Source organism: Coffea arabica, chromosome 6c (genome assembly GCF_036785885.1).
Source record: "Coffea arabica cultivar ET-39 chromosome 6c, Coffea Arabica ET-39 HiFi, whole genome shotgun sequence".
Taxonomy (NCBI): domain Eukaryota; kingdom Viridiplantae; phylum Streptophyta; class Magnoliopsida; order Gentianales; family Rubiaceae; genus Coffea; species Coffea arabica.
In genome coordinates this window covers 34054651-34082460 of record NC_092320.1, presented here as the reverse complement: position 1 = coordinate 34082460, position 27810 = coordinate 34054651, and the positions used below count along the sequence as shown (strand labels likewise).

Here is a 27810-nt window from a genome sequence, read left to right as displayed (position 1 = left end):
ACACACCAATTTTCCAACATAAATAAAGCTACCCACAAGAAGATATGAACTTATAAGTGCTATATTACGTCCATAAGTCAAGATTCAAGGGGTTGATCATCATTACCTCCTTAGATGATTAAGATCAAAAATTTTTGGTCACCTTAAGCCCAAGAAAAATCGTGGAAATGAAACTTCCTTCCAAGCTCAAGTGAATCTCCAAGTGGTTTTGTGGTTAGTTGCAAAGTGGGAGATGATTTGGAGCAAGAATGAGCAAGATGGATGAAGAGCTTTCTTCTCTTCTTTTCTTTCTTGTGGCTGGTCGGCTGATGCAAGGTGAGAGAGAGGAGGGTTTTGATCAAAATGAAGCTTTCAAGAGAAGCTTTAATGTGTGGCTATGATTCGTTCAAAAGTCAACCCTCTCCCGCGCGCGAACGCTCGCGTTTCGTGCTCGATTCCTCTCAAGTTTGTTTCACTTGTGCACTATACCTCTAATGCACTTTCATTTATTTTATTATTATTCACTCTTAATGATCTAAAAACAAAGGTCTAAAGTCCCTCAATTAATCGCGCGCGTAAAAACGCGTACTCCTGATTTTTGCGCGATAAAGCGAAATTTTCAAGAAATTCTTATAATGATAGTATCACTATCTAATAATTGAACACTTAAATATAAAAATATCTATTTCCAAGACTAATGTACAAGTCTCCAATTTTTCAAACTTATTGTACTCTCAAATCGGCTATAGTCTCCAAACGCGTATTCACTATTCTCACTTACCGAGCTTTCAAAAATTAAATTTTGAAACGAGTCATTTTAAAAATATAAGTAAGTCATAGTTTCATGTAATTGGGTCAAAAAAATTGAAATAAAACATTCAGAGCAAACGGGCAATTAAATATTTAAATAAGCTAGTAACAGGAGTTTAAAATAAGTAAATTTGCAGGTCCTCACAGCATTGGCTAAGCCAAATGGCATAACCTTGAACTCATAGAGCCCTTGGTGAGTTATGAAGGCTGTCTTTGAAATGTCTTCCACCAAAGTAACCTGCTCTCAAGTCAATTTTAATGAAGTACCTGGCTCCATGCAATTCATCTATTAATTCTTCGATCAAAGGCATGGGGAACTTGTTCTTTACTGTTAGCCCATTCAGTTGCCTGTAGTCCACACAGAATCTCCATGACCCATCTTTCTTCTTGACTAGCAGTACTGGTGAGGCAAAAGGGCTACTGCTAGGCTGTATGATGCCTAGTTCCAGCATTTCTTTCACCAATCTTTTAATATCTGTCTTCTATACGTAGGGGCACCTGTATGGCCTCACTTGAAAGGGCTTGGCACCCTCCTTGAGGACAATCTAATGTTCATGGCCCCTGGTTGGGGGCATTTCCTTAGGCTCCTCAAAAACATCCTTGTATTGATCTAGTACTTGTCTGATTTCAGCAGGTAACTGTCCTGGATTTTCTTCTTCTTCTACTGCCACCAGCTGGGCCACCACCCCATAGGCCTGCTTCCTCAGCCACTTTGCCAACCTACCTCTCTTGAGCCCCCTTAACTTGGTGCTAATATCCTCCCCCATCAGCACTACTTCTTGTTTTCCCTGATGGATTTTCATATTGAGTTCTCTGAAATTGAACTCTATAGGATTGTGTTTGGCCAACCAATCCACCCAAGGATCATGTCATAGCCTCCCAACCTTAGAGTATTGAAGGTATGTTGGAATTGATGACCCTGCATTTCCCACTGCAGAGGCTTATCCAGTCCCTTGGAATCCACCTTTTCTCCATTGGCCACATTGACTACCAAGTTTGGTCCCTGAGTACCCAGTTTTAACTCTCTTGCCAGTTGCTCATCCAGGAAACAGTGGGTACTGCCACTATCTATTAATGCAATGACCTGTCTCCCCTTAACCAGACCCTTCAATTTTATAGTTTTGTGACTTGTCCCTCCAACCAAGGCATGGATAGACACCTCTATGTGTTCATCTGCCAGTTCCCCATTAATGCAATCACAATAAACTTCTTCCTCTGGTTCCTTATCCTCCTCTATAATCTTAGCCTCCTCAGCTAACAAGAAATGCACATGTGATTGTTTGCATACGTGGCCCAAGGTATAAGGTTCAGCACATTTATAACATAGCCCCTTTTCCCTCTTCAAGTTAAATTCTGTGGGGGATATTCTTTTAAATTGGTTCTGATTGGTTGTATTCTGGTCATGGGATTTGTTGGTGTGTTTGGGGTGGTTTTGGTTCCATCTGAGGTGTGGTGTTATTTTACTGGGAGCTTCTTGGTTACTGAAACTAGTACTGACAGGTTTCTGCATTTTCTGGATAGCCTTGAGGTTCTTTTCTTGGAGTTTTGCCATTTCAATAGCAACAGCCAAGGTTTCAGGTTTGGACATCTTAACCATATTAACTATCTCCTCCTTCAGTCCACTCATAAAGCATGCTTTGTAATATGAATCAGATAAGTGGAGTAAGGATGGCATTACCAGGGCTTTGAGCATCTCAAATTTTTCAAGGTATTCAGCCACGGATCCAGACTGCACCAGCTTGTTGAATTCTTCAATGGCCTCTTCTGGACTCCCTTCTCCGAACCTGATACACAGAGCAGTAGATAATTCTGACCAGGGAATGGTCTCCTTCCCATGGAAGACACCATGGAACCATATGTCAACTCTGTCTCTGAAATAGAGTTCAGCCACCTCAGTCTTCATGTCCTCCTCTATCTCATGTATTTTGAAGTATTTGTTAGCCTTCCTGATCCACTCCCTTGGATTATCACCATCAAAAATTGGCAGATCCATTTTAGGCAGCCTGCCACTGATTCTGGCCTCTCTCTTACTGACCGCTTCCTTCTGTGATTCCATCCTGGATTCATTTGGTCTAGCTTCTCCGTGATACCCCAACTTTTAGGATACTGTTGTTGTTTAGTCTCAAAACGGATATTACAGTTTCTTTGTTTTATTTTACGACATTGTTTTGTTTAAAGACTAGAAACCCTAAATTCTAAAAAAAAAAAAGAAAAAAAACCCTAGTTAACTATGACTAATCGGTTTTCTTAAATCTCTTATGTTTTAATCGAAACCCTACTTTTAATGGAATTGTAAAATCCCGCACATTTTCTTAAAATTCCTTTTACTTGGAAATTATTACTTTATAATAGCCTTACTACCCAATCACCCCACAATAAGTGTAAATGAATATAGAAGTAAGGGTTTTCGTTGTCCGTTTTCAAGTTAGAGCGAATTAGGATTTTCACGTTTTTCCGTAGGATGACTATTCGATTCGGAGTGTGGATCAAATTTGGTGATTAAAAGTGAGTTTTAGATAATATTAAGTGTGTGATTAGAAGTGGTAATAATAAGTTAGTGAATTATAAATTAAAACCCTAGTATACGCGATTTAAGGAAAAACGGCTAAAACTGACGGGTATCGATCACTACCGATTGAACACACCACTTGACTACCACTTCCCTACCACCACATATCCTTGATATTGTTGCAAAATATCTCCCTCATCCTCAGCCCTTATAGCCGAAATATTTGACCCAAAATGCAAGAAAAAGAAAACAAAATTTTAGTTGGTTTTGGTGGTGACAAGTGTTGGCCACCTATGGTTCCTTGACCAAGCCAATGTCTTATCTTCTTATCTTTCATTTGAGTTCATTCTTCACCATTTTTTTCTGTTTTGGACGAGAGCAAGGAGAGGCAAAAGATTGAAGAGAGTTTTCAATTTTCAACCTTGAATCCAACCTTTTGAGTGCAAACAAGAAAAACTAAACCGATTAATCACTAGTTTGGAAGCTTGGGAAGCTTAACGAACCAAAAATTTCAAAGAATCGATTAACACGGGTTCGCGTGACCCCTCTTTTACTTTCCCTGAAGCAAGGGTTTTTGTAGCTTGCTTGCCTTCTTCACCGGCGCTTGCCGGATGTATCCCTCATCTCGCTTGTTTTGAGGTATAATGGCTGATCACCCTTTATTTCTCCATTACTCATGATTAAGTTGGGTATTAAGTTTAGAATTGTGCTTGTGATGCCTATTTCAAGTGGTGTTGATGATTGGAGTGATGAATTTTAAGTTAGGGTTTTGATTGATTTACTTATAATTCCTTTTGGTTAGGTGTTATATGGTATATAATCTTGTAAAGGAGAAAGTAGTGGTGGTTTTAAGGTAGAAATGTGAATTATAGCTTGAATACAACAAAATTTCAGATTTCTGGAAATTGTAGTTTCAGTTCTGCCTAGTTCCAGTTCATTATGTTATAGGCTGAATTAGGCTTAGTACAAAACATGAAGGTTGTAGAGAATGACATTTTATGATTTCCTACAAAATTTCAGCTCAATCGGAGAAACGTAGCTTGTGAAAAGACAAAAATACCCCTGACTACCATAGGTTAGTCCAATGGACAGTTTTAGCATTTCATCAATCTGATCGTGTCTTTTCACCTTGATACGTACAGAACTAGCATTTAGTCAAGACATGTAAGTTGTAGTGCTATGTCTTAGCTTTCCAACGCCCTTAAAAACACCTTAATCGGACTTCGGTAGCCTGAGTTATTGCCGTTTACACATAAGGCGGTTATCAAGCCTGAATGTGAGATTCTGAACCTGTTATTTGAGATTTTGACTTAGATACACTACAAACTGGACTGAGTGGTCTTCATCAAAGTTGTAGGCCTTTGTCTTAGGTTCGAAACGGTATCAATTATATCCCAATCCGATAAGCGTAGCTTTGGTTGTACTCGTTACGCTAAGTGACGGCAAATCTGTCTTTTGATTTATGCCTTACATTTCATTTCCGGACATGTACCTAGTTTAATTTTGTATTTGTATGACTTTGAGCCTATTGAACGGCTATTGAAATGAGGTTATTTTATGTGTGACTTTGGGACTGTTTGAGGAAAATATTGAAACCATAAATGGCAGGAAAATAGGTAAAAACAAGGGACATGCCGCCAAAGTTTCACTAGAGGACTAACCTAGCCTTTGGAGTTCTAGTTCTATATTTTACAAATGTGACTTGAATACACTAAAAACTGGGTCGAGGTGTCTTCATGGAAGTTATAACCTTTTGTTTAAGTTTCGAGACACTACCTAATACATTTTGATTCGATAACCACAGCTCCAGTTATGGTCAAAAATCGTGTAACCCATTTTGTACTATTTTCATTTCCGCGCACGCGCACGTGCATTTCTCAACCGTTTTTGCCATTTTGAACCGTTTAAGATTATTTTTATTATTTTGTTACCATTCCAGGCGTTTCGGCCAATTTCGACATTCTTTTGGCCTTAACGTCATTTTTTACCGTTTTTAATTATTTTTGACCGTTTTCGACCATATTCGATCGTTTAAGTTATAAACTGCTATTGTATGGCCGTTTCACTTATGTATGTATATAATCTATCAATACAGATTGTGAAGTTTTTGACGGTGACGGTCAAACTCAGTGAATTTTATCATTTTTCGTGCCAAGTTTTATCAAGTGAGTAATCGGGTTGTTATTAATGTGGAATTGTTAAAGTGCTTTATATTTGTTAAATAGGTACTTAGGCGAGGGTGTACTTTACTTCACTCGATCTAAGCCCATCCTTTGTTTTGATTTCCTATGTGAGAATACATGTCTTATATTGAGTATCACCTTTTGCTGTATGCTGATGAGGGTGATTAAATGACTTGAGTATCACCTTTTTGCTGTGTGCTGATGGGGATATTTACATGACTTGAATTAAACCCCTTTTTACTGTGTGCTGTTGGGGTAAGTATTTTGTTGTGTACTTTGTTGAGAGATCGGTTATCTCAGGGCTTGGTTCCAACCCGGTTCCAAGGGTTGACGAACTATTCGAGCCAGCCGGAGCTTGGTCGAAAATAGTTCCATGCTAAACTTGGGATTTAGTTCTTTGTTAAAGTTTTGACGAAAGCTAAGTTATTTTGTTTCGCTCGAACTGCTGTATGCTGTTGAATGGCCAGCAGGGGTTGATAAGGTGAACGGAAAAAGTTAAGTGGAATCTACGGACCATGAGTACTTTGGTTGACGAAATGTCAACAGGCGTTCAAATTCGGGGAATTGAACTGGCTTTGGAGCCACCCGTATCCTACCATTGTGATGTTACTTTTCTGTTATTGGTGTGAAATATCTTGATTTACTTGTTTAATTATGTGAGTTTACATTTTTACCCCCGATTATTCACTAACCATATAGTTTACCCCATTTTATTTGTTTTCCTTAGCAGGGGGCCTACGCGGGGGATCGCTCGAAAAGGTGTTTAGTGTTTTGATTATAGATGAGTTGAACTTGTACTTGTTATAAGTTGACGAGTAAGATGTATATAGTTGTCGTGGTGGCTGTAGTTATCAGCTTTTCTAGCGTTTACTTTCTGGTACTCATGGTATGTATGACTTGATGCACTAGTTTATGCAACTTTTGAAGATGTAATCATTTAAACAGAACTTTCTTTTGGCGTGAATCTATTTTCTAGTTTTAGAGTATCGAGTCCTGGCACGAGTTAGGCAGGCGTCCCACCGATACTCTCGGGTTCGCCCTTGGGAGAAGTGGGGGCGTCACATTCTCCTTTTGAGCTGCTACTTCCTTCTAGCTCCTTCCCACGGTCACTGACCTTGGCCATCAATTGAGCCATCATGTTCATCATTCCCTCATATTTTTGATCCAATCCTTTCAGTAATTTTTCTGTATCATCCTGTCTCCATTGTCCTGATGGCTTGTTCCATTCCCTCATTTTTGTTGGTAAAAGTCCTGACCACACTCCCTAGCTCCACCCGTCTCTTCTCAACGTTTCATCTTGGTGTTTTGTCATCCCTATGACTCAAAATCGAGCTCTGATACCACTGTTGTGGTACAGAACCAGAAATATTGCAGGAATGGAAGTAATGGATTGACAGAAAAGAATAATCTACACTCAAGCTGAATCGAATTCAATAAACACCTTCATTTTTATTGATAAGCTTCAAATTGGTTACAGAAAAGGAATTGGCGGGAAAAGGAAGAAGGGGAAAGAAGAAGGCAGGAAGAACTTGGGGAAAAAGTTAACAGAAGGGATATTCTCCTTTCTGATTACAATAACAAAGATTTTAACTGGATGATCCCTAAACAATTACATGATCATATCATTTATAGAAAGCTACTCTAACTAACTCCTCCCACTTGCTAATGAAGCGGTTGTCACGTGAGAGAGAATCTTCTGGATCGACTGGTCCGAACCATCAGCAAGAATAGCATGAACCCAGAAAAGGCGGGCTTCCCTGCTCGCGTCTTTTGCTCTCCTCGCGCCTTCTCCTTTCCTGCTTTCACGCCTTGGTCTTTCTCGTGCACTGCTTGATGATTGACTTCTTCAGTTCACGTCTTCTCTTTACAACCTCCTGCCTGGCCACGCCTCCCTTTAGTTTTACTTCACGCCTTCTCTCCTTCTACACTTCTTAGCTTCTTACTTCATTACAGCTATAGAGTCCGACTCTTTGGCTCTCATTCGTATTCTTAAGGGGATTTTATATGTATTATTGGTCTATTCAAATTTTTTATTTTTGGGAATGAAAAAGGTCAGGCGGGGTATGCCTAATTCCTGAGGATTTCTATTAGTTTCGTTTTTAAACGAGGGATTTGTCCCACCGTAATGTCACCAATTGAATTTAAATTCTATTCGTAATACTGAGAATCACAAGTCCAACTACTGCTAGTCATAATCCATTCATTTTGAAATCAAAGAATTACAAAAGTTATGTCTAGACCTTGATTGCGTGTCACATTTTTTCAATAAAACTAATATGCCTATTGATTTTTTATCCAAAATTGGATGCTCTAAGGGTTCTAGAGTTGTATGCAAGTATTTTGCTACTCTTCCATGCATGTTTAGAGTAGTTTAGAATTGATCGTCTAGGCTTCTCTTCACTTTGTAAAATTTGATCCTTGTAGTACGAATATTTTCTCTTTTTCTTTAATTTATCCAATCTTGTTTGTTTTTAGATGTTAGATTTAAAATTAATCTTTTATACATTAACAGTATATACACTTTCACCGTTGAATACATGACACATAATTTGAATATGAATTTAAAATCCAAATTTTATAGATATATAGTACATCTAACTATAATAGTGTATACACTATCAGTATATATAAGATTTACTTGTTAGATTTATATCCTCCATTATATTATTTGGGATTGGCATCCCTTTGTCATGATAAACAATGAAAAAAAAAGAGTGGGAGAGACTTCTACATTCCATTCATATATGATAAATCTAAAGTAAATATCTTGTTCATATATTTAAGAGTGACTGATTTAGTGGGTAACAGATTAGTTTTCTAGTTGTCAATAAGTGACTGATTTAGTGGATGTTTTGACTAATCAAGGGTATATTAGGAATAAAATTAAATGACACATATTGTAATACCACAAGAGCTCCCGAGCATTATATATCGTACGATGTACATGCCATTCCTTTAACTGGCATACTACAAATTCCTTTCTATCATATTCAACCCAAATTCAAGTAAAAACGTGACAGCACCAAACCTCGTCTAGGGTTGATTGGATATAATGCAAATTGACACTAACGAAACAACGAAATGTCTAGAATTGAAGATAAACCCATGGTAAGCCAAAAGCAAATTAACATTTGACACACTCCGATTAACACAATCACATCATCTGAAGAAGCAAATAGAAGTTAAGCTAGCAAAGTATCAATGAGTAGTTACATTGATTATGATCATGTCAAGAATCCAAAATCCTATATGACAGTCCAGTAAACTGAACATATTCAACGGTAGAAAATGGATTAGGCATATGAACTCTGAAGTTTGCAACTACTAAAACAGGATAAAACTTTGCACAGTTGACAAAGCTAATTTTTTAGACAATGAATCACCTAAATTCCTATTTTAAGTTTTCTTTTCCTTTGTGGGAGGTGGAAAAAGAGCTTTGAAAACCCAAGCAGCCAATATTGCCCCAGCAAAGGGGCAAATCCAATAGACATAGAACTGCTCCCAGGTGTTGTGCCTGTTATTTATATACGCCCACCCAAATGCCTGCAAAATTATAACGAATGTTGTGCCAGTCATGGAGTGTACAATTTGCAGGACGATTTTGAAAGTATTTAAAAATGTGACCTTGTCAAAATGTATAAAACAAAACAAGATAAAAGGAATTAAGAACTATGCTGAAAGTCCCCAAGCTTTGGCAACTTCACTCTAGTATTAAACTTCAAAGAGTGCCAAATTGCAGTTCAAGATACAGAAGCTCTCTTAAATGGCTTTTCATCCAACAACTTCTCAATCTCTTTTATAACCATTGGATGAAGAATAGTCTATAAGTTCCTCCACCTTAATGAGCCTTACCAAAAGTTGTTCATAGTAACCCCACCATTGAATGTGGAAGTTATGATGCAGTTTATAGGCCACAGACGCTTCATGTCATGGGGATTAAACAGGCTTTTAGAAAAAGGAATTGGAGTGTCGACTTCTATATGAACTTGCCCATTAAAAGAATAGGAACAGTTGTCTCTCTTTCAGTAGATGCTTATAAACATCTAGAAGCAATCAATCAGGTGCATGCAAAGTAAGGAAGAGAAAAAAAAATGGAGTATGCAGCAAAGAGTTTTTTCAAAAGGGATAAAAGTTTATGATTAAATTATACTGAAGGTAGCAAGATGTAATCATAAGCCAGTTTCAATTCTCTCAGTATTTCCAAGCCCTGAATATCCTGGTTTAAAACTCAAACTCCACAATTTTTACAGTATGATACTTTACATTTCATTTAATAACCAGGAAACACAACACCCAAATTGCAGCAGGGCTTCTGTCACAAGTTACATAAACACAATTACAGAAATCTAAAATTCATAGTTTTCAGATGCAGCTGCATTTTCATGGTTAGAGGAGTCTGAAGAGCATTGGCATCTAAAGATAAAGAACTAGACCAGAATTTTTTATCCTAAAAGAACATATTTGGTCATTGATAGTTTCTCGCTATCTTCTACAGTTCCATTAGTTTGAGGCACTCTGGCTATATTATAGTCTAGCTAGTTGTGAAAATCAGCACACTAGTAATCCAGAGATCAAGTTGGAGAACAAAAGCATTATGTTGTGGCACCACTATTTAAAGTATTTGACATGGTTCCTCTAAAAGTTCCTTGTTCAGATGAAAAAATCAATTCCAAATCTGCTAGATGTCGAATTTAGACTAAACGATAGGAATAATCAAGTAACAAGACTTACATTGGCAGGATTCATGGAGGGGCCAGTGTAGCTAGAACCTGCAACCACTAATGCAACAGTTGACATGGAGAGCAACCAATTTTTTAAAAGTGGGCTACTAGGTCCCCTCAGGACGATTAAGAGTACAAGAAAGGTGATTGTAAACGTCAAAACACCTTCAGCAATAGCACCGGTATGCAAGTCAACCTTCAAAGAAGGTCCTCCCAGCATGTGTTTATACTGCACCGGCATAAACTCCTTAATAGCAAGAGCACCACCCACTGCACCAGCTGCCTGTCAAATTAAGAAGTCAGTTTCCAAAATCAGTTTGAATCATCTTAAAAAATTCCCTCGTACTCTTGTTTAATATCATCATTATTCTGATTCGCCAATTTTGTTCTTTTTGCCTTTACCAGTGGTCCATTTGCTTTGCACCTTTTCTTTTTTTTCCCCCCCTTTGAAAATTTTTACTTTTGGGTGAAAAGAACATACCTTTAACTTCCTGCTTTGGGAACAACTTTTCCAGAAAATATCCCCAAAGCTCTCACCCAACAACTATGCCTATCCAGTTTCCCCAAAAAAGCAATCAAAACGAGCTTTCACTTTCTGAGCTAGAAATATATATATATATATATATATATATATATATATATATATATATATATATATATATATATGCTATATATGTTCCACAAACTCTCTTCCAAAAAAGCAATAAATGAAAAACAAAACCCAAGTCATGCTAACAACTGTTTAATCAAAATCCAATTTCCATCGTGATTCGTTTTTTCGGAATTGCCGGACTAACATGGGATTCAATTCTAACAGAACAAAGCACCAAGTAATTCAAATTCTTCAAATTAAGCAAAGAAAACAAATACACGAATAAATAAATGAACCTGGGCAGGGAAACGGAGGGCGGCGGAGAAAAGAGAGTTGGAGCCACCAAGACCGACGGCATGAAAGGCGGCGGTGGCGGTGGGGTTGAAGGTGGCTCCACCGAGGGCATCACCAATGATTGAAAAAACGAACAAGAAAACAAAAACAAGCACCGTGGTGATGAACAGAGAAGTTAACCACTGGGTCTTAGCCACCCCAAGAGCAGCAGCAATCAAGGAAGTTAGTACTCCCAAAGATGAAGCACAAAAAACCCACATGAAAGTCAACAGCCCATCAGCAATTGCTGCCTTTATCACACCCATAACTGGAAGATTCAACTTCTTGGTGATGGCTTCCTCCTCTTGATTCCTCTCTGGTTTTTTTCAGCGTTCGATTGAGAGGAGGAAACGGAAGAAAGAGATTAGGTGAGGATGAATGGTGATAATTGCTATGATGATGATAATGATATGATTAACATAAACACGGGAATAAGGGATCTGGAAATTCGGTTGACTGTTTGATAGAAGGCGTCCACATTGTGCGCGCCTGTGGTACTTGCCTTGTCTACCTAATTCTCACTGGTTTACTACTTTTACTTTGCCCGTGTTTTGCTCTGAAAAGGAAATTCTACGCCGCCAGGTGCAATTGTGGAAAGTCAATTTGTATTATGATGATTATTTGTTTTATTTTATGCAAGGCCAAAATATCAAGAAGAGGGTGTACCAGCCTTAGAGAGTTGGGAATACTAGGGTTTGTTTGGATTGCTTCATATTTTCCCAATTTTATTTGCTTACATCATATTTACAATTTTCAATACACTTTTTTATCTTTTCAATATCTTTTTATCTCACATACATCACATCACAAAAAGTGCTACAGTAAAAATATCTCAAATAATCCCAAATAACTTACAATCCAAACAGACCCCTAGGTTTGCTTGGATTGTCATCTACTTTTGAGGCAAAACATGAAGTAAATAAAATGTCGTACAAAATTATTAAAAAAAAGAGAACCAGAAGTGTTTTCTAATTTATTAATCAAAAGAAAATAAAAAGAAGAAAACGAACTATAATAATGAAGTTGTTTAGGGGACTAAGATGTAGATTGGTTATATATGTTAGACAATGAAATGGGAAAGAACCACACATAAAAGATTATATTGAATACCCGGGATCTTCTTTAGTGTGGTATTAGCGGTTTATACCACAGAAATGGTGTTAGACTGACACAAACCAGTACGGTGTATATGGTTTGGTCACATCTATTCCGTACAAAGATAGGGAGGAAAGAAGCTAAGAAAAAATATACAAAATAACCGGCAACCGAATGCTTGAAATAAGGACCAGCATGTCACGTGACTACCTAGTTGGAAATTTAGTTCCAAAAGACGGGATGGCCAAGAAGGGATAAGAAGTTGTCCACACCTCACCCTTTTACTCTGTCAGCGGCATAAGCATAAGCAGAAGCAGAGGCAGAGAGTATCAAAGGAAAAATCAGGAAGACAAATTGGGAAGAAACATGGAGAAGAAACAATTTTTGGCAATGACGTAGAGTAGATTAGGCGGAGAGAGACGTGGAAGGGGACAGACAATGCACATAGTTTGCCGGAGTGACTAAATACTGAATAGCTCGTGCACGAAGACCGAAGTTGTTTTGGAGTCCAGGAAGCATGAGTGAAACAATGAGCATATGGTCAAGCATCGTTCATGCAGCCCATTGATATGCAGCCCATTCATACAGCCCATTGATATGTTCAAGCATATGGGTTATGTTTGATTTGTCAAGAGGACGCCATACTGTATTAATGTATTATCAGTAAGAAGCCAACTTATGACGTGGGCCATGTATGACCATTTACAATCCCACTGAATCTGGATTTGTCCTTTACCCTCCCACATAATCATTTAATTAGGAATTACAATATTTTCATGCCAAATAAACAAAGAAGTGACTTTAAGTTTGATAATCATTACTTGTGGAAAAATTGGTGCTTCCAAATGGTTGTTTGATAATTTACCTCAATTAAATAAAGCTATGACAATCGTGATTACTTTGTTTCATATAAGGTACTTGGAGGTAGGTAGATTGAGTTAAGCAAGTAATTGTTGTTAGGGGTGATCATTAGCCACTGACAATCGTTTATATGTGTTAAATTACATTCAATTGATCCAATTTAATGCAAAACTAATTCAAGTTCTCTCTTTGATTACTAATGATTTTCATTAGTAATCGTTAATTTTTGAATTAGATTCAATTATTCCAATTTGTTGCAATTCTTGTCACATATGGGGCATCGTGAAACTTTAAAGGGTAAAACAAAATTGTCGAATACGATCCTATTGCTATGACAATCGTAATTATCCTATATTACATAAAATCGTTAATTAGTAGGTAAATTTAGTTAAGCGAGTAATTTAGGTGATAGGGGTGATTGTTCGCCACTAATAACCATTGATATGTTTTAAATTGCCTTAAATTGGTCCAATTGAATGCTAAACTCCACAAAGCTCTCTCTCTAATTAATAACGATATTTCATTGGTAATCGTTAATTTTTGAATTATATTAAATTATTTCAATTTATTGCAATTCCTGTCACATAAAGGGCATCGTGAAACTTTAAAGGGTAAAACAAAATTGTCGAATACGCTCCTATTGCTATGACAATCGTGATTATCCTGTTTTATATAAAGTCGTTAATCAGTAGGCAGATTTAGTTAAGCGAGAAATTTAGGTGATAAGGGTGATTGTTCGCCACTAATAACCATTGATATGTTTTAAATTACATTAAATTGTTCCCATTTAATGCTAAACTCCACAAAGTTCTCTCTCTGATTAATAACGATACTTCGTTGGTAATTGTTAATTTTTGAATTAGATTCAATTATTCCAATTTATTGCAATTCTTGTCACGTAAGGGGCATCATGAAACTTTAAAGGGTAAAACAAAATTGTCGAATATACTCCTATTGTTGTGACAATTGTGATTATCCTGTTTTTATATAAAGTTGTTAATTAGTAGGTGATCGTTTTTAACTATTGAATATGATTACCTACCCAAAACGTGTTTTTGGGATAGATCCATATTAATTTTTTCAATGAAATTGACTTTGTTCACTTAAATTGGGATGCTCCATTATGTGTATTTGATTAGAGTCTACAAGTTATACATAAGTCTAATAACATATTAGAAGTTTCATTAACATTTCGCAGTGATGAAAATCTTTTTAGTCAAGGTACAACTTCCACTTCTTCCATTACAATTTTTTTGGCCCATGTTTCCCAATAACCTGTACTGTTTGAGTTGCGTAACCGGCTCATGTGAGTCCATTAGCCTGCCTTGATTTCTGTGCTTTCTTATGCCCTTGATTTATTGGTCTGTCACAACTTTACCACAAATATGGTCTAAAACACTATACCATATTGTAGAATATCCCTTGAATACCCAGTACAATATTTAGCTAGTTAGGTGCTTTTCACATGCCGCCGGTACGCTCTGGTCCATTGTGTAAGGTCACTAGCCATTGATCAACGGCTAGCTTTAAAGTTTGCCTTTTTTCTGTTTTTTATTTTTAAATGTAAATAAAAGTTGGTCCGTCATTTCCACGAGACACGGCGAACCTTATTTGTAAAATAGTCCCTACTGTGTGGCAGGGACCTCAAAATAAATAATCAGCTCGACGTGTCTATTTCATATTAAAAAAAAAGGCCCACGGTAGTCATATAACAAGAAAACCCCCTCTACCCAACTATTTTTTCAACTTTTTTTTACCAATATTCCAAAAAATTTGTCCAACAGAATCGATTCCCCATCAGTTAAATGCTCCTCCTATCCTCCACCCCATATCTCACTAAACCATCCCCGCTCTGCTCTACTAGCTATCCCTCATGGTGCCCTCACCTCGCCTTATTACTATTTTTTTTAATGTGGCTTTATTTTTATATATGTGTAACACTAATACTAGATTTATTACTCATTCTTTTGAAGTTTCAACAAAAAAAGTTAACTCGAGATAAAGTTTAAAAATTATTTTAACCTTGTGAATCCATTTCTCTTTGTTTGATATAAACTGAATCCTAAATCAATTATAATTATTTTTTAATAAGCAACATGCCATAACCAAAAAAGAAAAGAAAAAGTAAACTAACATGGAAAAAACAAAAAATTGTAATATATTATCACAAGAAAATTTCATATTATTCATTTGATATTACATGTTATAATTATATTATATATATATATAAAATATTAAATTAAGGCGGGACGGCGTGAGAATATCCTCCCCTAGCCCTGCCTTGTTTAAAGTGGGTGGAGAAAAATCACCCCAATCTTACACTTCTCCCACTCTATTGAATCGTATGAGACCATCCACTTTTATTGTCATCCCTAATTAGAACAATAAAAAAACAACAAAAACCTTGTCTTGGCTTGTTCATTCGGACCGAGTCAATATAAAGCTGGACCGTATTTCAAGTAGTGTAAATGAGCGACCAGGATTAATCCAACCCTTCTAGAATTTACAATTCCGTGAACAAATTTGTTTGGGCTCTTGTACCAGAAATCGTGGCAAGATCTGGATTACTCAAAAACACTAGCATCAATAATCTTGAAACGCCATTTAACCATAGAACAACTAATGGAAATGTAGTTCTGTTTTCTATAATTATGCCGTATTAGGTGTGAAAACCATTTAGTATGATATACCACCTCATCAGGACACGTATTTCAAGTGTTTTTGTTATTTTCATTTTTTTATTTGTTTTTGTCTTGTAGAATTGAAGCGAGAAACAATCAACTTCAACTTCGACTTCAAGCAATTGAATTACGTGGAGGAATCTTGAGGTTTGACCGGGAAGGGCAAAGAGCAAATGAATGATCAGGCTTACTTGCTGTGCCCTCACCGCCAGGTGGTGGATTGTTGACAATGACGCGGATGGAATCGCCCACGTCATAGGTGCTCGCTCTCGAGTCTTGTCTACGTCTTCACTTATGACTCTCAGCCATTCTTTTCCCATATGATTATATGAAGGCCAAGGACTATTGGACTTAAATCTTAGTGAAGAAGAAAATGCTATCCTCGTTTTCATCGAGAAAAATCTTTCATTTCGTAGACTTAATGGGGAAGAAAATGGCATTTAGACGAAAAGACGAAGAGAAGGGTAAGAAAATGTGGATTTCTTCTCCTGGAACATAATTGCCATAACAAGGCACGTTAAATCCTCACATCTTTTCTTTAGTCCACTACTCTTGTCAACAGTTAGGTAGGCCTCTGATGAGGAAGGGTTGAATTAAGCGGCAAGTGGGAAGGATTATAATTAAGAGATTTTGGATTTAAAATTTTTTACTTAAAAAAAAAAATAGATCTTGACAATTTTAATCTTCTTGGCGAGATGGTTAAACTTGTCTTTCTTTTTTTTTTTTTATTGTTTTGTATTACTCAAAGGATCTAGATTTATAGTATCAAATTTTAAATTTGGAATTCTTCATTATTATATGTAGGATTAAATGCACTAAGCAATTAAAAGTTTGGTGATTTGCACTTTTGCTCTTAAATGTTAATTTTGTTCTACTTTCCTCCTTAACTAATGATCACTCTAATGATTTGCTTAAAAAAAATCAATGCCCTTAATTGACAATTAGTAAAAATAATAACCGAACAAGAGATCCACATGTATCCTTATACTATATAAGAACGAGTTTAGGATTAAATTTCAACCGCAGGGGTGAGGCTATTTTGGGAATGTGAAAATATTTGAAAAGTAATTGAAACATTGAGTACAAGTCATTATAACTTTAATTTCACTATAATTACTTATATAACCTTTCAGACATTTAAGGTTAGGGGCAGGTTTGGTATGTTACAATATTTAGTGTCAAATTGAGTATCAAGTACAACTGAATAAAGTTTGTATTTTGATAGAATTACATAAATGTCCTTTTAATCATTTATTATACTAACAACCAAGCCTTCCAATTTTCTGAAATCTTTATCATCCGTTAAGGAATTAATTGGATGTTTACATAATTGGATTTTAATTATAATTAATTAACTTAATTATTATCTGAACAATCATTATCATATTTATATCCCCATGTTTAGCCGATACTCTTTCTTCTTTTTCGGTTTCCTTTAAATTGAGGTGAGTTCTTTGAGTTTGTCTTTTTCGATTGTAGTTTTTTTTCTGATGATTGATTTATTCAAAAACTCTATATAGTTTGCCTTTTGATACTTCTAATTCAAAAAACTAATTAATTGTATTGTTTTTCTTAGTAGATCCCAGAGATTCTGTCTCTGGTCAAAGTACAATTTGAGATAATGTTGTCGCTTTCTAAAATAATCAGAAAAGCAATTTTATCATCTTTTCTTCCTCAACCAAGGTATTATCTCTTTTTTTAAGTCAAATAACCTTATTTTTCATGAACTTTCTCATATTATTCTTGACTTCAGGGATCTGTTGACTACATTCCAGTAGTTATGGTTCAAGTAGTTATTTTTTCATGTAATATGATTTGAAATTCAACTTGTGTTTATTTTAATTGAGAATTTTATGATTGTAAAATTTATTAACTTAGAATTTTATACTTCATTGAAACTAAAAAAGAAAATTAATCATGCTACATAGTGCTAAGATGTCATTTGCACTCTGTTTGCTTTCTATGTTATAACTTATAATCTCGTTCTTGTATTATACTGTTTATATAGTTTCAAATACAAAAAATTTGTTTTTTTATACCATGTAAAAGAATTTGTAATGGAACTTGATAAGTTTAAATGCTTTAACTACAGCACCATTTGGATTGCATTGTATTAATTCATTTACTTATAATTGTAAGTTGTACAATGATAAATAATGTTTTTTGATTTGATTGAAGCAATTATTATCCATAGTTCAAACGAGTCAATTAAGTAGAGATGTTATATTGAATACTTATACAAGTAAACATTGAAAAATATCATTAAGCAATTTCTATCCATAGTTTGCAATTCGAATTCATATGAGGAATTTCTTCTGATTTTACTTACCATTTTCTACAATTTCAATTTTAGAGAATATTTTTGCACCAATTGTTTATAATCAAGATAGTTTCAATTCAGATCTTTAACAATTATGCAGATTTGAACTTATTTATGAGATTATAAAGAAATACCCCTAGCAAAAAATACCAAATCTGAATAGTTTCTACAAAATTTTGAAAAATACCATTTAAGTTTCTTGTCTATCTATCATTTTTGGATATTATTATCTCTGTAAGAAACATGTGATTAAGTCGTATTATACCCACCAAATTATATAAATAGTTAGTAAAAAATAAAATTATTTTAGATTAGATTGGACGCAAAGTAATTGATGGATAAACTTGACTTGATAATTCAGGTTGAGCTTAAGTCGAGGGAGAAATCAGAAGCATTGCTTGAGGATCTTTCACGAATATATATAGATTCGAGAGATGAAGGGTCCAATTGATACTTTAAAATATTTTATCATATTGGATAAGTTTTAGAAGAGACATTTGGATACTTTTCAATTGCACTTCAAACATTTTTACATTTTCAAACTACCTTTATCTTTGCAGTTGAAATTCAAACATAACATTTGATCACAACAGATTCTTATATAGTATAACGATAAGGATGTTTTATTGCACATTATTTTTATTGATTCACTATGTAACTTATTATTTTTCTTTTAAAATCACACGATAAAATCATCATACTTCAGTTCCTATACTACAAAATATTAAACAATAATTTTTAATTATCTTGAATCACAAGCACCAAATTCCCGCGCGTCGTGCGGGCTGTCCCTTCCTAGTATATATATATATACATATATATGTAGGTGTGTGTGCATATATATGTATGTATGTATGACACACACAGAGTTAAGAATGGATGCAACCATTTGAAAAGATCACATATTTTTGGAATCTATTGACAAATATAAAATAACATCATTTTGTCAACACTAAAAGGACTTATGAAAAAATTATAAAAAATGAATACCCTACAATTCTCTAAATTTTGATATGTCCTTGGCATACATATGGGAGATATTTTATTACATTTACATCTCACTTCCACTTGTTGATGTTCAAAAATTGAGAAGGCATACCTTAAATAATAACAAGGTGTCATCGAATGTATTGACTTTTATGACATGGTTTTTTTTTTATAAAAAAAATAGAAGTGGAATATTGGGACTTAATTCTTCACTTTCCAAAAGAAAAAGGGAAAAAAGAAAAAATTGCAGCACCAAAATAGGTGATGAGGCGAAAGCTTGTATCATGAGAAGAGCAGTGAAAAAAATTAGAAATAAGGCATAGCTGAAGCTTTGGCCATTTTTTTGACGGTCAAAGTCGATTTAACTTGATAAAAAGGGCAAAGTGCAGGAGTGTTTGGATAGCATATTTCTTCAAATAATATTTCGCTTGCATCATAAATACATTTTCTAACATATCTTTTTATATTTCCAACCATTTTTTTATCTCACATACATCACATCACAAAAAGTGTTACAGTAATTATTCCAAATAATATTTCAAATAACACTCTATCCAAATCTCACTTATCTTCTTTGAATTGACATTTTTTTTAATAACATTTTAGCCTCTCCGAGAGAAATGCAAGAGAGATAAAATTTTACTCCCTAAGACTAGATTTGGTTTTTCTCCTGTGGGAGAGATGGAGGAGATTTTGATTGAAAGTATTTTAGAGAGAAGGAAAAAATAGTTTAAAGGGAAGTAAGAGAAGAGAGAAAGTAAAGTATACATGTAGTCCCCATACTATCTATCAATTGAATGCTTGTCAAAAAATTTTGAAAACATTTTCCTTGAGAGAATATGCAATTAAAAAAGTAGATGGAGTTAATGTGAAACATATGCATAATGAATAAACGATAGGGTTAATAACACTTTGACGCCCTGAACCTATGGGGCGATGACACTTTACCACCCTATACTTCAAAAATACACATTTTGCCCACTAAATGAATTTTGTTTTGTACTTTTAATTTTGGCCAACTCATGTGCATATTTTTCTTCCCAAATTACCTCCAAGTTTCCTAATTTTTCAGCAGTCAAATTTTATATTGTAGTATTTTCCTATTTTATATTCACCATAATATTCTTCCGTTGCATACTGTGTTATTGGATTATACCATAAATTAAATAAAAAAAATCCCCCAACTGCCACTTTATCCCTGTCTTTTTCACTATCTTGTAGGTGATCCCATTGTGACCACTATTATTTCTTATTTGATATGATTTTTTTAAAAAATATATAGCATCAATTATAATCACAATTATCAGTCAAATAATATTGCAATTATCAATTATTTTTTCAGATTTGATACTGTGCAAAATTGTGACAAGCCCACCTCCCCTTAAAGTGAACCTTTCAACAGACCACCTGCCCAATTCTCGTCAGGACTTATTCACTAACATTCTTGAAATAGTCTTTCACACCTCTAGATTAATATAAAAAGTTCCATTCATCCAAGAATTCCAACTTAATTTATAACCCAAAAGTGAAACATAAGATTTCATTAACAAAGATCCCAAATACATTTCATCTACAAAAGTACTAGTACATGAAGATTATTCACACTATTTCACGCTTACTTGCTCTGGCCTCCACTCCTGTAAGAAAAATAAAACTAAAGGAATGAGTTAAAAATTTAGTGAGATTCCCAAACAAGCAATCAGGTAGATAAAATATGGAAATATCACATTTAACAATTTGCACATTTTACACAGTAATAAACAGTCATTCAAGAAATGAACATTCAATCATTGGAAAGATACGTGCTCACTTGGAACCATTCATTCATTTAGTTATTCAGTAATTCAGTGTCCGACCATTTCTCCCTTATACCTCTAACATGTGAAAACATTTGAAATAAAACTCCAACGGTGATCATTTCATTCAACCAGTCATTTCATTCATTGCATTTCATTCACTGGCCGGTACTTCACCAGATTTCGTGGTCATACTCGAGTATACCAAACACTGTCTCAGGGTCACCAGCCGCAAGATCAAATCCGCTTCTGACTCGAGTGAACTGGTAACGAAGGGCAAGGATCTAATTCAGCCAAAGATTTACATTCATGCAGAAGTAACATTCAATCATTTGATCATTGAAAATCCACATTCACTTACGTTGAGTGCGATAAAGTACATACTCGCCCATTGAAAATCCATTTAACAATCATTGAAAAGCTTTTGGTCATTTGAAATACAATATGCAAAGAATACTCACCGATATCAGTAGATTAAACGTCAACTCTTTGGATGATAACCTTAATCTCTACCAAACCATGAGTCAAGATTCACAATTACAATAGATTTAAACTTAGTACATTCAAGTAGCCAAAACATACACGTCTAGTATTCCAAGGAATTCCATATGCTTCTCACTTTGAACTCGAGACTTTAAGATAAAATCCAACACAAGTATTCTAAAAGAGAGGAAAGCAATTTAAGCATCCAAAATCACACCAAATTAAGGTTTAAGACCTAAAAAAAAATTTTCAAAGTTTTTCAAGTCCCACTTAATTCATTTGACAAAATCCGTAACTTTGGTGACATTTTTGAAAGAGCATAACTTGAGTTCCGTATGTCAAAAAATCACAAACCTTACACCATTAGAAAATATGCTCGAAGCACTAACAGGTTTTAGAAGACATTTTCATGAAATTCAACTTATAGGTTAGTCAAATTTGAGTTCAAACTTACTGCTATCTCATGTGCAAAAGCAGAACAGTTATAGTTTTCAAGAAAATTTGTAGATTTGCTAGTATTTATAGAAGTTGAACCAAACCCTAAAATTTATACCGTTGAAAGACCTATGAGTCTAGTTTCAAACGCAATAAACGGAACTCAATTTTGACTTTTTTATACGAAGTTATAGCCAATTTCCCAAAGTTGCGCAGGGCTTCCTATGAAAATTTTTCAGCAAGCAATTAGTTTGGAAAACTAGGTTTTTCTCTTCTTAAACCTCTTTATTTTGGCTCAAAACTAACACATATGTAAAGAGATAGATTGTAACAAGTGTTTTGAGTAAAATCATATGCAAGAGGAAAATAAAATACCCAAAATTTACACCTCAACCCTCACTTGACCATTGAGGATGCTCACCTCGGCCACCCCGCATGTCCGAGGTGAACCCACCTCGTCCCTCATCAGAGTTCATCCGTGTCTTGAGCATAACCCCTGAGCTCGGCCGGATCCCTAATCTACCGTGTAGGTGACCTCGGCACCTCCACCTCAGCTGCATGCTGATGATCTCAAGCCACCTGACATCACCCGGGACCAGTGCTTTATCTGAAAAGCACTGGAGGCACTTAATGGCACCTGCACAATACTCTCCGTCATCATACCCAGAAGGCTACAGTGTCAGGGTCAGGCCTCCTGACAGGGGACAGAGCCGTAATGCCAGACAGTGGGTCCCACTAGCATGAGCCTTCCGTCCTGTCCTCTACTCTCCTATAAATACCCCACACACACTCCCAACAAGTAAGCATACTGTTCACTCACTCATACACTTATTATTCTCGTTCTCATACTAACTTGATCGTCGGAGTGATTCCAGGGGAAAAGCCCCGCCTCCCACTTCGACCGTGCAACCTCACTTCATTCCACCCTAGGTGAGATAATCGAGTTCACCTCACCAAATTAACAAGAGAGCTGATTTCGGTTGGACTAATTACCCGCCAAAAATCACCTCTTCAATTGGCGCCGTCTGTGGGAAAGAGATTACTACTAAAATGAGATCCACGCGCTCTAGAAGCGGAAGAGTTCCCTCAAACGGGGCTGGGCAGACCTCGGGAGCCCAGCAAGATTGCATTTCTGAAGAGCAAGGGTCCCAAAGGACCCAGCCCAACAACGAAGACGCCATCGCCAAGATGGCCTAGTTCGTCACGGACAACCCCAACATTTTTTAGGAGCTAGGAAGATATCTCAAGAGGCAAGGGAAAGAAAAAGCCGAGTCTTCCAAGAGGAGATCGACGAAATCCCCTGAAATACCTTCAGGTGAGGACTCCGAGGAGGGGCGTTTATCTCGGAGTACCTCCAGGCGCGCCTCCTCCAAGGCAACCTCCAAAATTGCCTCCATCTCCCGGGCGTTTTCCCTGGGACTAGTAGGAAAACGAGTCGAGGACCCACCTCGGCGCCCCGGGGGCCTAGCTTCTGACTACATGAGGGCTCCGCCCTTCACTGATGACATCAATGGGGAGATGGTGCCCCCGAACTTTAAGCTTCCAAACTTGCACACCTATGACGCCCGAGGTGACCCCGAGGATCACCTCCGCGCCTTCATCTCCGCATTCCGACTCTACTGCCTCCCTGACGCCGTGATCTGTCGGGTTTTTCCCATCTTCTTACATGAGATTGCCCGGAAGTGATTCTGGAGTTTAGAACCAAGGAGTATTTCCTCCCTGGATGAGCTGATAGACCGGTTCGTCCACCGCTTTGTGTCGTCCCGACCCATTACAAAGACTTCAGCTTACCTCCTGAATTTGCAACAGACTCCCGGCGAGTCACTGCGCTCATATGCGCAGAGGTTCAATGAGGAGAACATACAGATACCTGATCAAAATGAGCAAGTTACCATAGCCGCTTTCACCAACAGGCTGATTGCGGGAATCTTCAACACCGAAATACATCGAGACTACCCCCGCACACTTCGGAAACTTTGGGAACGAGTTGACCAAGGAATCCAAAGTGAGGACGTGAATCGCATGAAGCAGGAGGCCCAAGCAGCCCGTACCGGGCAAGAATCCCGGAGGAGAAAGGACACCGGCCGAGCTGAACAAGGCCCCGGTAGCTCATCCAGCCAGTTCCGAGACCGCCGAAGCATCTTCGATCGGATCGTGAAGGGGAGGTCGTCCACTTCGGACACCGAGCTGACACCCCTCAATTCCAGCCGATCCCATATTTTGGCTGTGATGAGGCAGAATCACCTACGTCGAACTCCTCCTGAGATCCCAGGAAGAAGGGATAAGAGGAATTCCAACCTCTACTGTGCCTACCACCGAGATGTGGGGCACGAGACCGACGACTGTAACGACTTGAAGCAAGAAATTGAAAACCTGATCCGACAAGGATACTTGAAGCAATTCGTCCGTAAAGATGGGGGCTTTAACCGAAGCGCCTCCCACCGGGAGAGCCGAGATCCTCGCCGAGAAGACAGGCGGGACACTAAACTTCAATGCCGAGGTCCCGAGGACCGAAAGGGGGATCAGAGGCCTCCACGCGACGGATCACCAGGCTATGACCCAAATATTGTCTGGGTGATCAACACTATCTCGGGTGGCCCCACGGGAGGAGACAGCCAGAACTCCCGAAAAAGGACCTACCGCCAAGCCGGTATGGAGGTGGCCGAGCAAAATTCTAGGCTGTCCGAGGATATAACCTATGGTCCCTGTGACCCTGTACCCGCCGCCTCCAATAATCACGAGACCCTAGTGATCGAGGTCCTTACTAATAATTATATAGTCAAAAAGGTCTATGTTGACCCCGGAAGCTCGGTAGACGTCCTGTACTACCGAACTTTCGAGAGTTTGAAGTTGACCCGGGAGCAACTCACTCCGGTCAGAACTCCCCTCATCGGCTTCGGGGGACACGTCGTACACCCGGAGGGTATGGTGACCTTGATGGTGACTATCGGGCGCCATCCCCACTGCCGAACCGTGCCTGTCAGTTTTGCGGTGGTCAAAGCGGACTCTCCTTACAACATGCTGATAGGCCGACCCACGCTCAATGCCTTGAGAGTTGTGTACTCTACCTACCATCTGAGTTTCAAGTTTCCAACGCCAGAGGGGGTGGCCGAGGTGAGCAGCGACGTGAGCGCCGCCCGGGAATGCTACCTCGCCACCATCCAAGCAGCAGTCGCACCTCGGCCCTCGCCGAGGTCAGAAGAGAAGAGGCCGGCTGTTCTCTCCATAGACTGCATCGACCCTCAGAAGGCAGGAGAGCCCAGCAGACTTGAGCTCGGAGATGAGGTGGAACAAGTGGTCTTGGATGAGGCGAGACCTGATCAAGTGGTCCAAGTAGGGGCCGGACTCCCCTCGCCCCTAAAGGAAGAAATGATCTCCTTGATCAAGGACCACCGAAACGTCTTCGCGTGGTCCGCTGATGAAGTGGTCGGAGTGCCACCCGAGCTCACTAGCTCAACGTTAACCCACAGGCGCGACCTGTGCGGTAGAAACGAAGGCACTTCGGCCCCGAACGTAGCAAGGCCATATCGGATGAGGTCGACAAGCTCTTGCCGGCCAAGATGATCCAAGAGGTCCAATATCCCACCTGGCTGTCCAACCCAGTCATGGTCAAAAAGGATATCGGTGGTTGGAGAATGTGTGTGGACTTCACTGATCTCAACAAGGTCTGCCCCAAAGATTGCTACCCTCTGCCGAGAATAGACGTCCTTGTCGACTCGGTAATGGGACACGTGATCCTTTGCTTCCTGGATGCCTTCAAAGGGTGCCATCAAATAGGAATGAGTGAAGAGGATCAAGAGAAGACGGCGTTCTACACCGACCAAGGTGTTTATTGTTATACTACCATGCCGTTCGGCCTAAAGAACGCCGGAGCGACCTACCAAAGGCTGATCAACCGACTCTTCAAAAATCAGATCGACCGTAATATGGAGGCCTATGTGGACGACATTCTCGTCAAAAGCCTCACCACTTCAGCCTTTCTGTCGGACGTAAGGGAGGTCTTCGGTGTCCTACGGGACTCAAGGATGAAACTCAATCCCAAGAAGTGCGTCTCGGCGTCACCTCGGAAAAATTCCTGGGGTATCTGGTTTTTCACCGGGGAATAGAGGCCAACCCCGACAAGGTTAAGGCCATTCAGGACATGTCCCTACCTCGGAACATCCGACAAGTCCAAAGGCTGAATGGACGCCTGACCGCGCTGAACCGCTTCCTGTCCCAATCAGCTGAGAAGGCTCTGCCCTTCTTTAAGGTGCTCAAGAAGGCTGATCAATTTGCCTGGACGGAAGAGTGCCAGTCTGCTTTCGACAAGTTGAAGCAATACCTCCATCACTTACCCACTCTCGCTTCACCTCGGCCCGAGGAGAAGCTCTACCTCTACCTCTCCGCAGCCGACGAGACTGTCAGCGCTGTGCTTATCCGAGATGAGGGCACTCAAGTGCCAGTCTACTATGTCAGCCGAGCTCTCCGCGGGCCAGAGACTCGGTACACCCAAGTGGAGAAACTCGTACTAGGACTGGTCCACGCAACCCGGCGGCTGAAGCCTTACTTCCTGGCTCATCCCATCTCCGTCAGGACCGACCAGCCCATCCGGCAGATATTGGTGCGTCCCGAGACTTCTGGTCGCCTCACCAAATGGGCTGTCGAATTGGGAGAGTATGACTTGTCATATGAGCCCCGCACTGCCATAAAAGCACAAGCCTTAGCCGACTTCCTCGCCGAGCTGACCTTCACGGAAGGTCCAGAGTCCACCTCCGCCAGTGCCGAGGTGTCCACCCCACCCCCATGGACATTGTATGTCGATGGATCCTCTAATGGAGATGGCTGCAGAGCCGGACTGCTCCTGGAAGGACCTCAGGGAGAGGTGTGCTCGTACGCCCTCCGCTTTGGCTTCCCGGCCACCAATAATGAAGTCGAGTACGAGACTCTGATCGCTGGATTCCAGCTAACCCGTAGACTCGGAGCCCAACAGATCCATGTCCGCAATGACTCCCAACTAGTAGTACGCCAGGTTCTTGGTGAATACAAAACCAAGAAAGAGACCATGCAACGGTATCTCTCCAAAGTTCATCAACTTACCGCGTACTTCGAGTCCTTCGAAATCCAAAGGATACCCCGGTCCCAGAATAAGCGGACCGACGCCTTATCCCGGCTGGCTTCCACATCATTCTCTGACCTCAACAAAACAGTTTTAGTGGAAGTCCTGAATGAATCGGGATACATGGAGGAGGTGGCCTACCCTGTGTACTCTGAAGATACTTGGATGACCCCGTTCATCCTCTTCTTGGGTCAGGGAACCCTTCCCGAAGACCGAGCCGAGGCGAGGAAGATACAACGCAAGGCTGTTCGGTATGCTCTCCGCGATGGAGAACTGTATAAGCGCTCCTACCTCGGCCCGTGGCTGAGGTGTGTCACCCCGAGGCAGGACGCCATGTCCTCCACGAGATCCACGAAGGCCTGTGTGGAGCTCACGTTGGCCACAGAATACTAGCCAAGAAGGCTTTGGTTCTCGAATATTTCTGGCCCTCTGTTCGGCAAGACGCCCATGATCTCGTTCTCGGCTGCCCTTCCTGCCAAGTCCACGCACCCGAACATCACCAGCCCGCAAGCTTCATGGTTCCCATCACTTCACCTTGACCGTTTGAGCAATGGGGGACAGACATCATAGGTCCTTTCCCCAGAGCCGTCGGGAGTTATACTTTTCTGGTAACCGCTGTGGATTATTTCACCAAGTGGGTTGAGGCCGAGCCTCTGAGGACCATCACCGGGCTGGCAATTCAAAAATTCTTTTAGAAATGCATCGTGTGCCGCTTCAGCATACCTCAGGTCATCATCTCGGATAATGGAAGGCAATTTGCCGAGAACCCCTTTAAAACTTGGTGCACAAACCTTGGCATCAAACAACATTTCACTTCGGTGGGCCACCTCCAGGCCAACGGTCAAGCAGAAAACTTCAACCGAACTCTCCTGCATGGTCTCAAGACCCGACTATACTGAGTTGGGTCATCTTGGGTGGAGGAACTCTCCA

The 27810-nt window shown here is 38.9% G+C and overlaps 2 protein-coding genes across 2 annotated transcripts; one reads left to right on the top strand and one right to left on the bottom strand.

Annotated features, from left to right (window-relative positions):
- Positions 1-8663: 8663 nt before the first annotated feature.
- On the bottom strand, positions 8664-11636 carry LOC113691449 (aquaporin SIP1-1). The gene is made up of 3 exons (XM_027209582.2): positions 11091-11636; positions 10213-10485; positions 8664-9024 (listed from the first exon to the last, which is right to left on the bottom strand). Exons 1-3 carry the CDS (start codon positions 11391-11393, stop codon positions 8878-8880), a joined length of 723 nt encoding a protein of 240 aa, XP_027065383.1. The 5' UTR covers positions 11394-11636; the 3' UTR covers positions 8664-8877.
- Positions 11637-25926: 14290 nt separating this feature from the next.
- LOC113693491 (uncharacterized) lies at positions 25927-27273 on the top strand. The gene has a single exon (XM_027212023.2). It carries the CDS (start codon positions 25927-25929, stop codon positions 27271-27273), a length of 1347 nt encoding a protein of 448 aa, XP_027067824.2.
- The last annotated feature ends 537 nt before the right edge of the window (positions 27274-27810 follow it).

Excerpts from the sequence above, each read along its gene's own strand:
- LOC113691449 (XM_027209582.2), bottom strand. The coding sequence starts at position 11,393 with ATGGGTGTGATAAAGGCAGCAATTGCTGATGGGCTGTTGACTTTCATG. Across the intron at positions 10,486-11,090 it reads CCCTCCGTTTCCCTGCCCAG|GCAGCTGGTGCAGTGGGTGG; the intron begins GTTCATTTATTT and ends TTAATTTGACAG. Across the intron at positions 9,025-10,212 it reads CCTCCATGAATCCTGCCAAT|GCATTTGGGTGGGCGTATAT; the intron begins GTAAGTCTTGTT and ends ATAATTTTGCAG.
- LOC113693491 (XM_027212023.2), top strand. The coding sequence starts at position 25,927 with ATGTCCCTACCTCGGAACATCCGACAAGTCCAAAGGCTGAATGGACGC.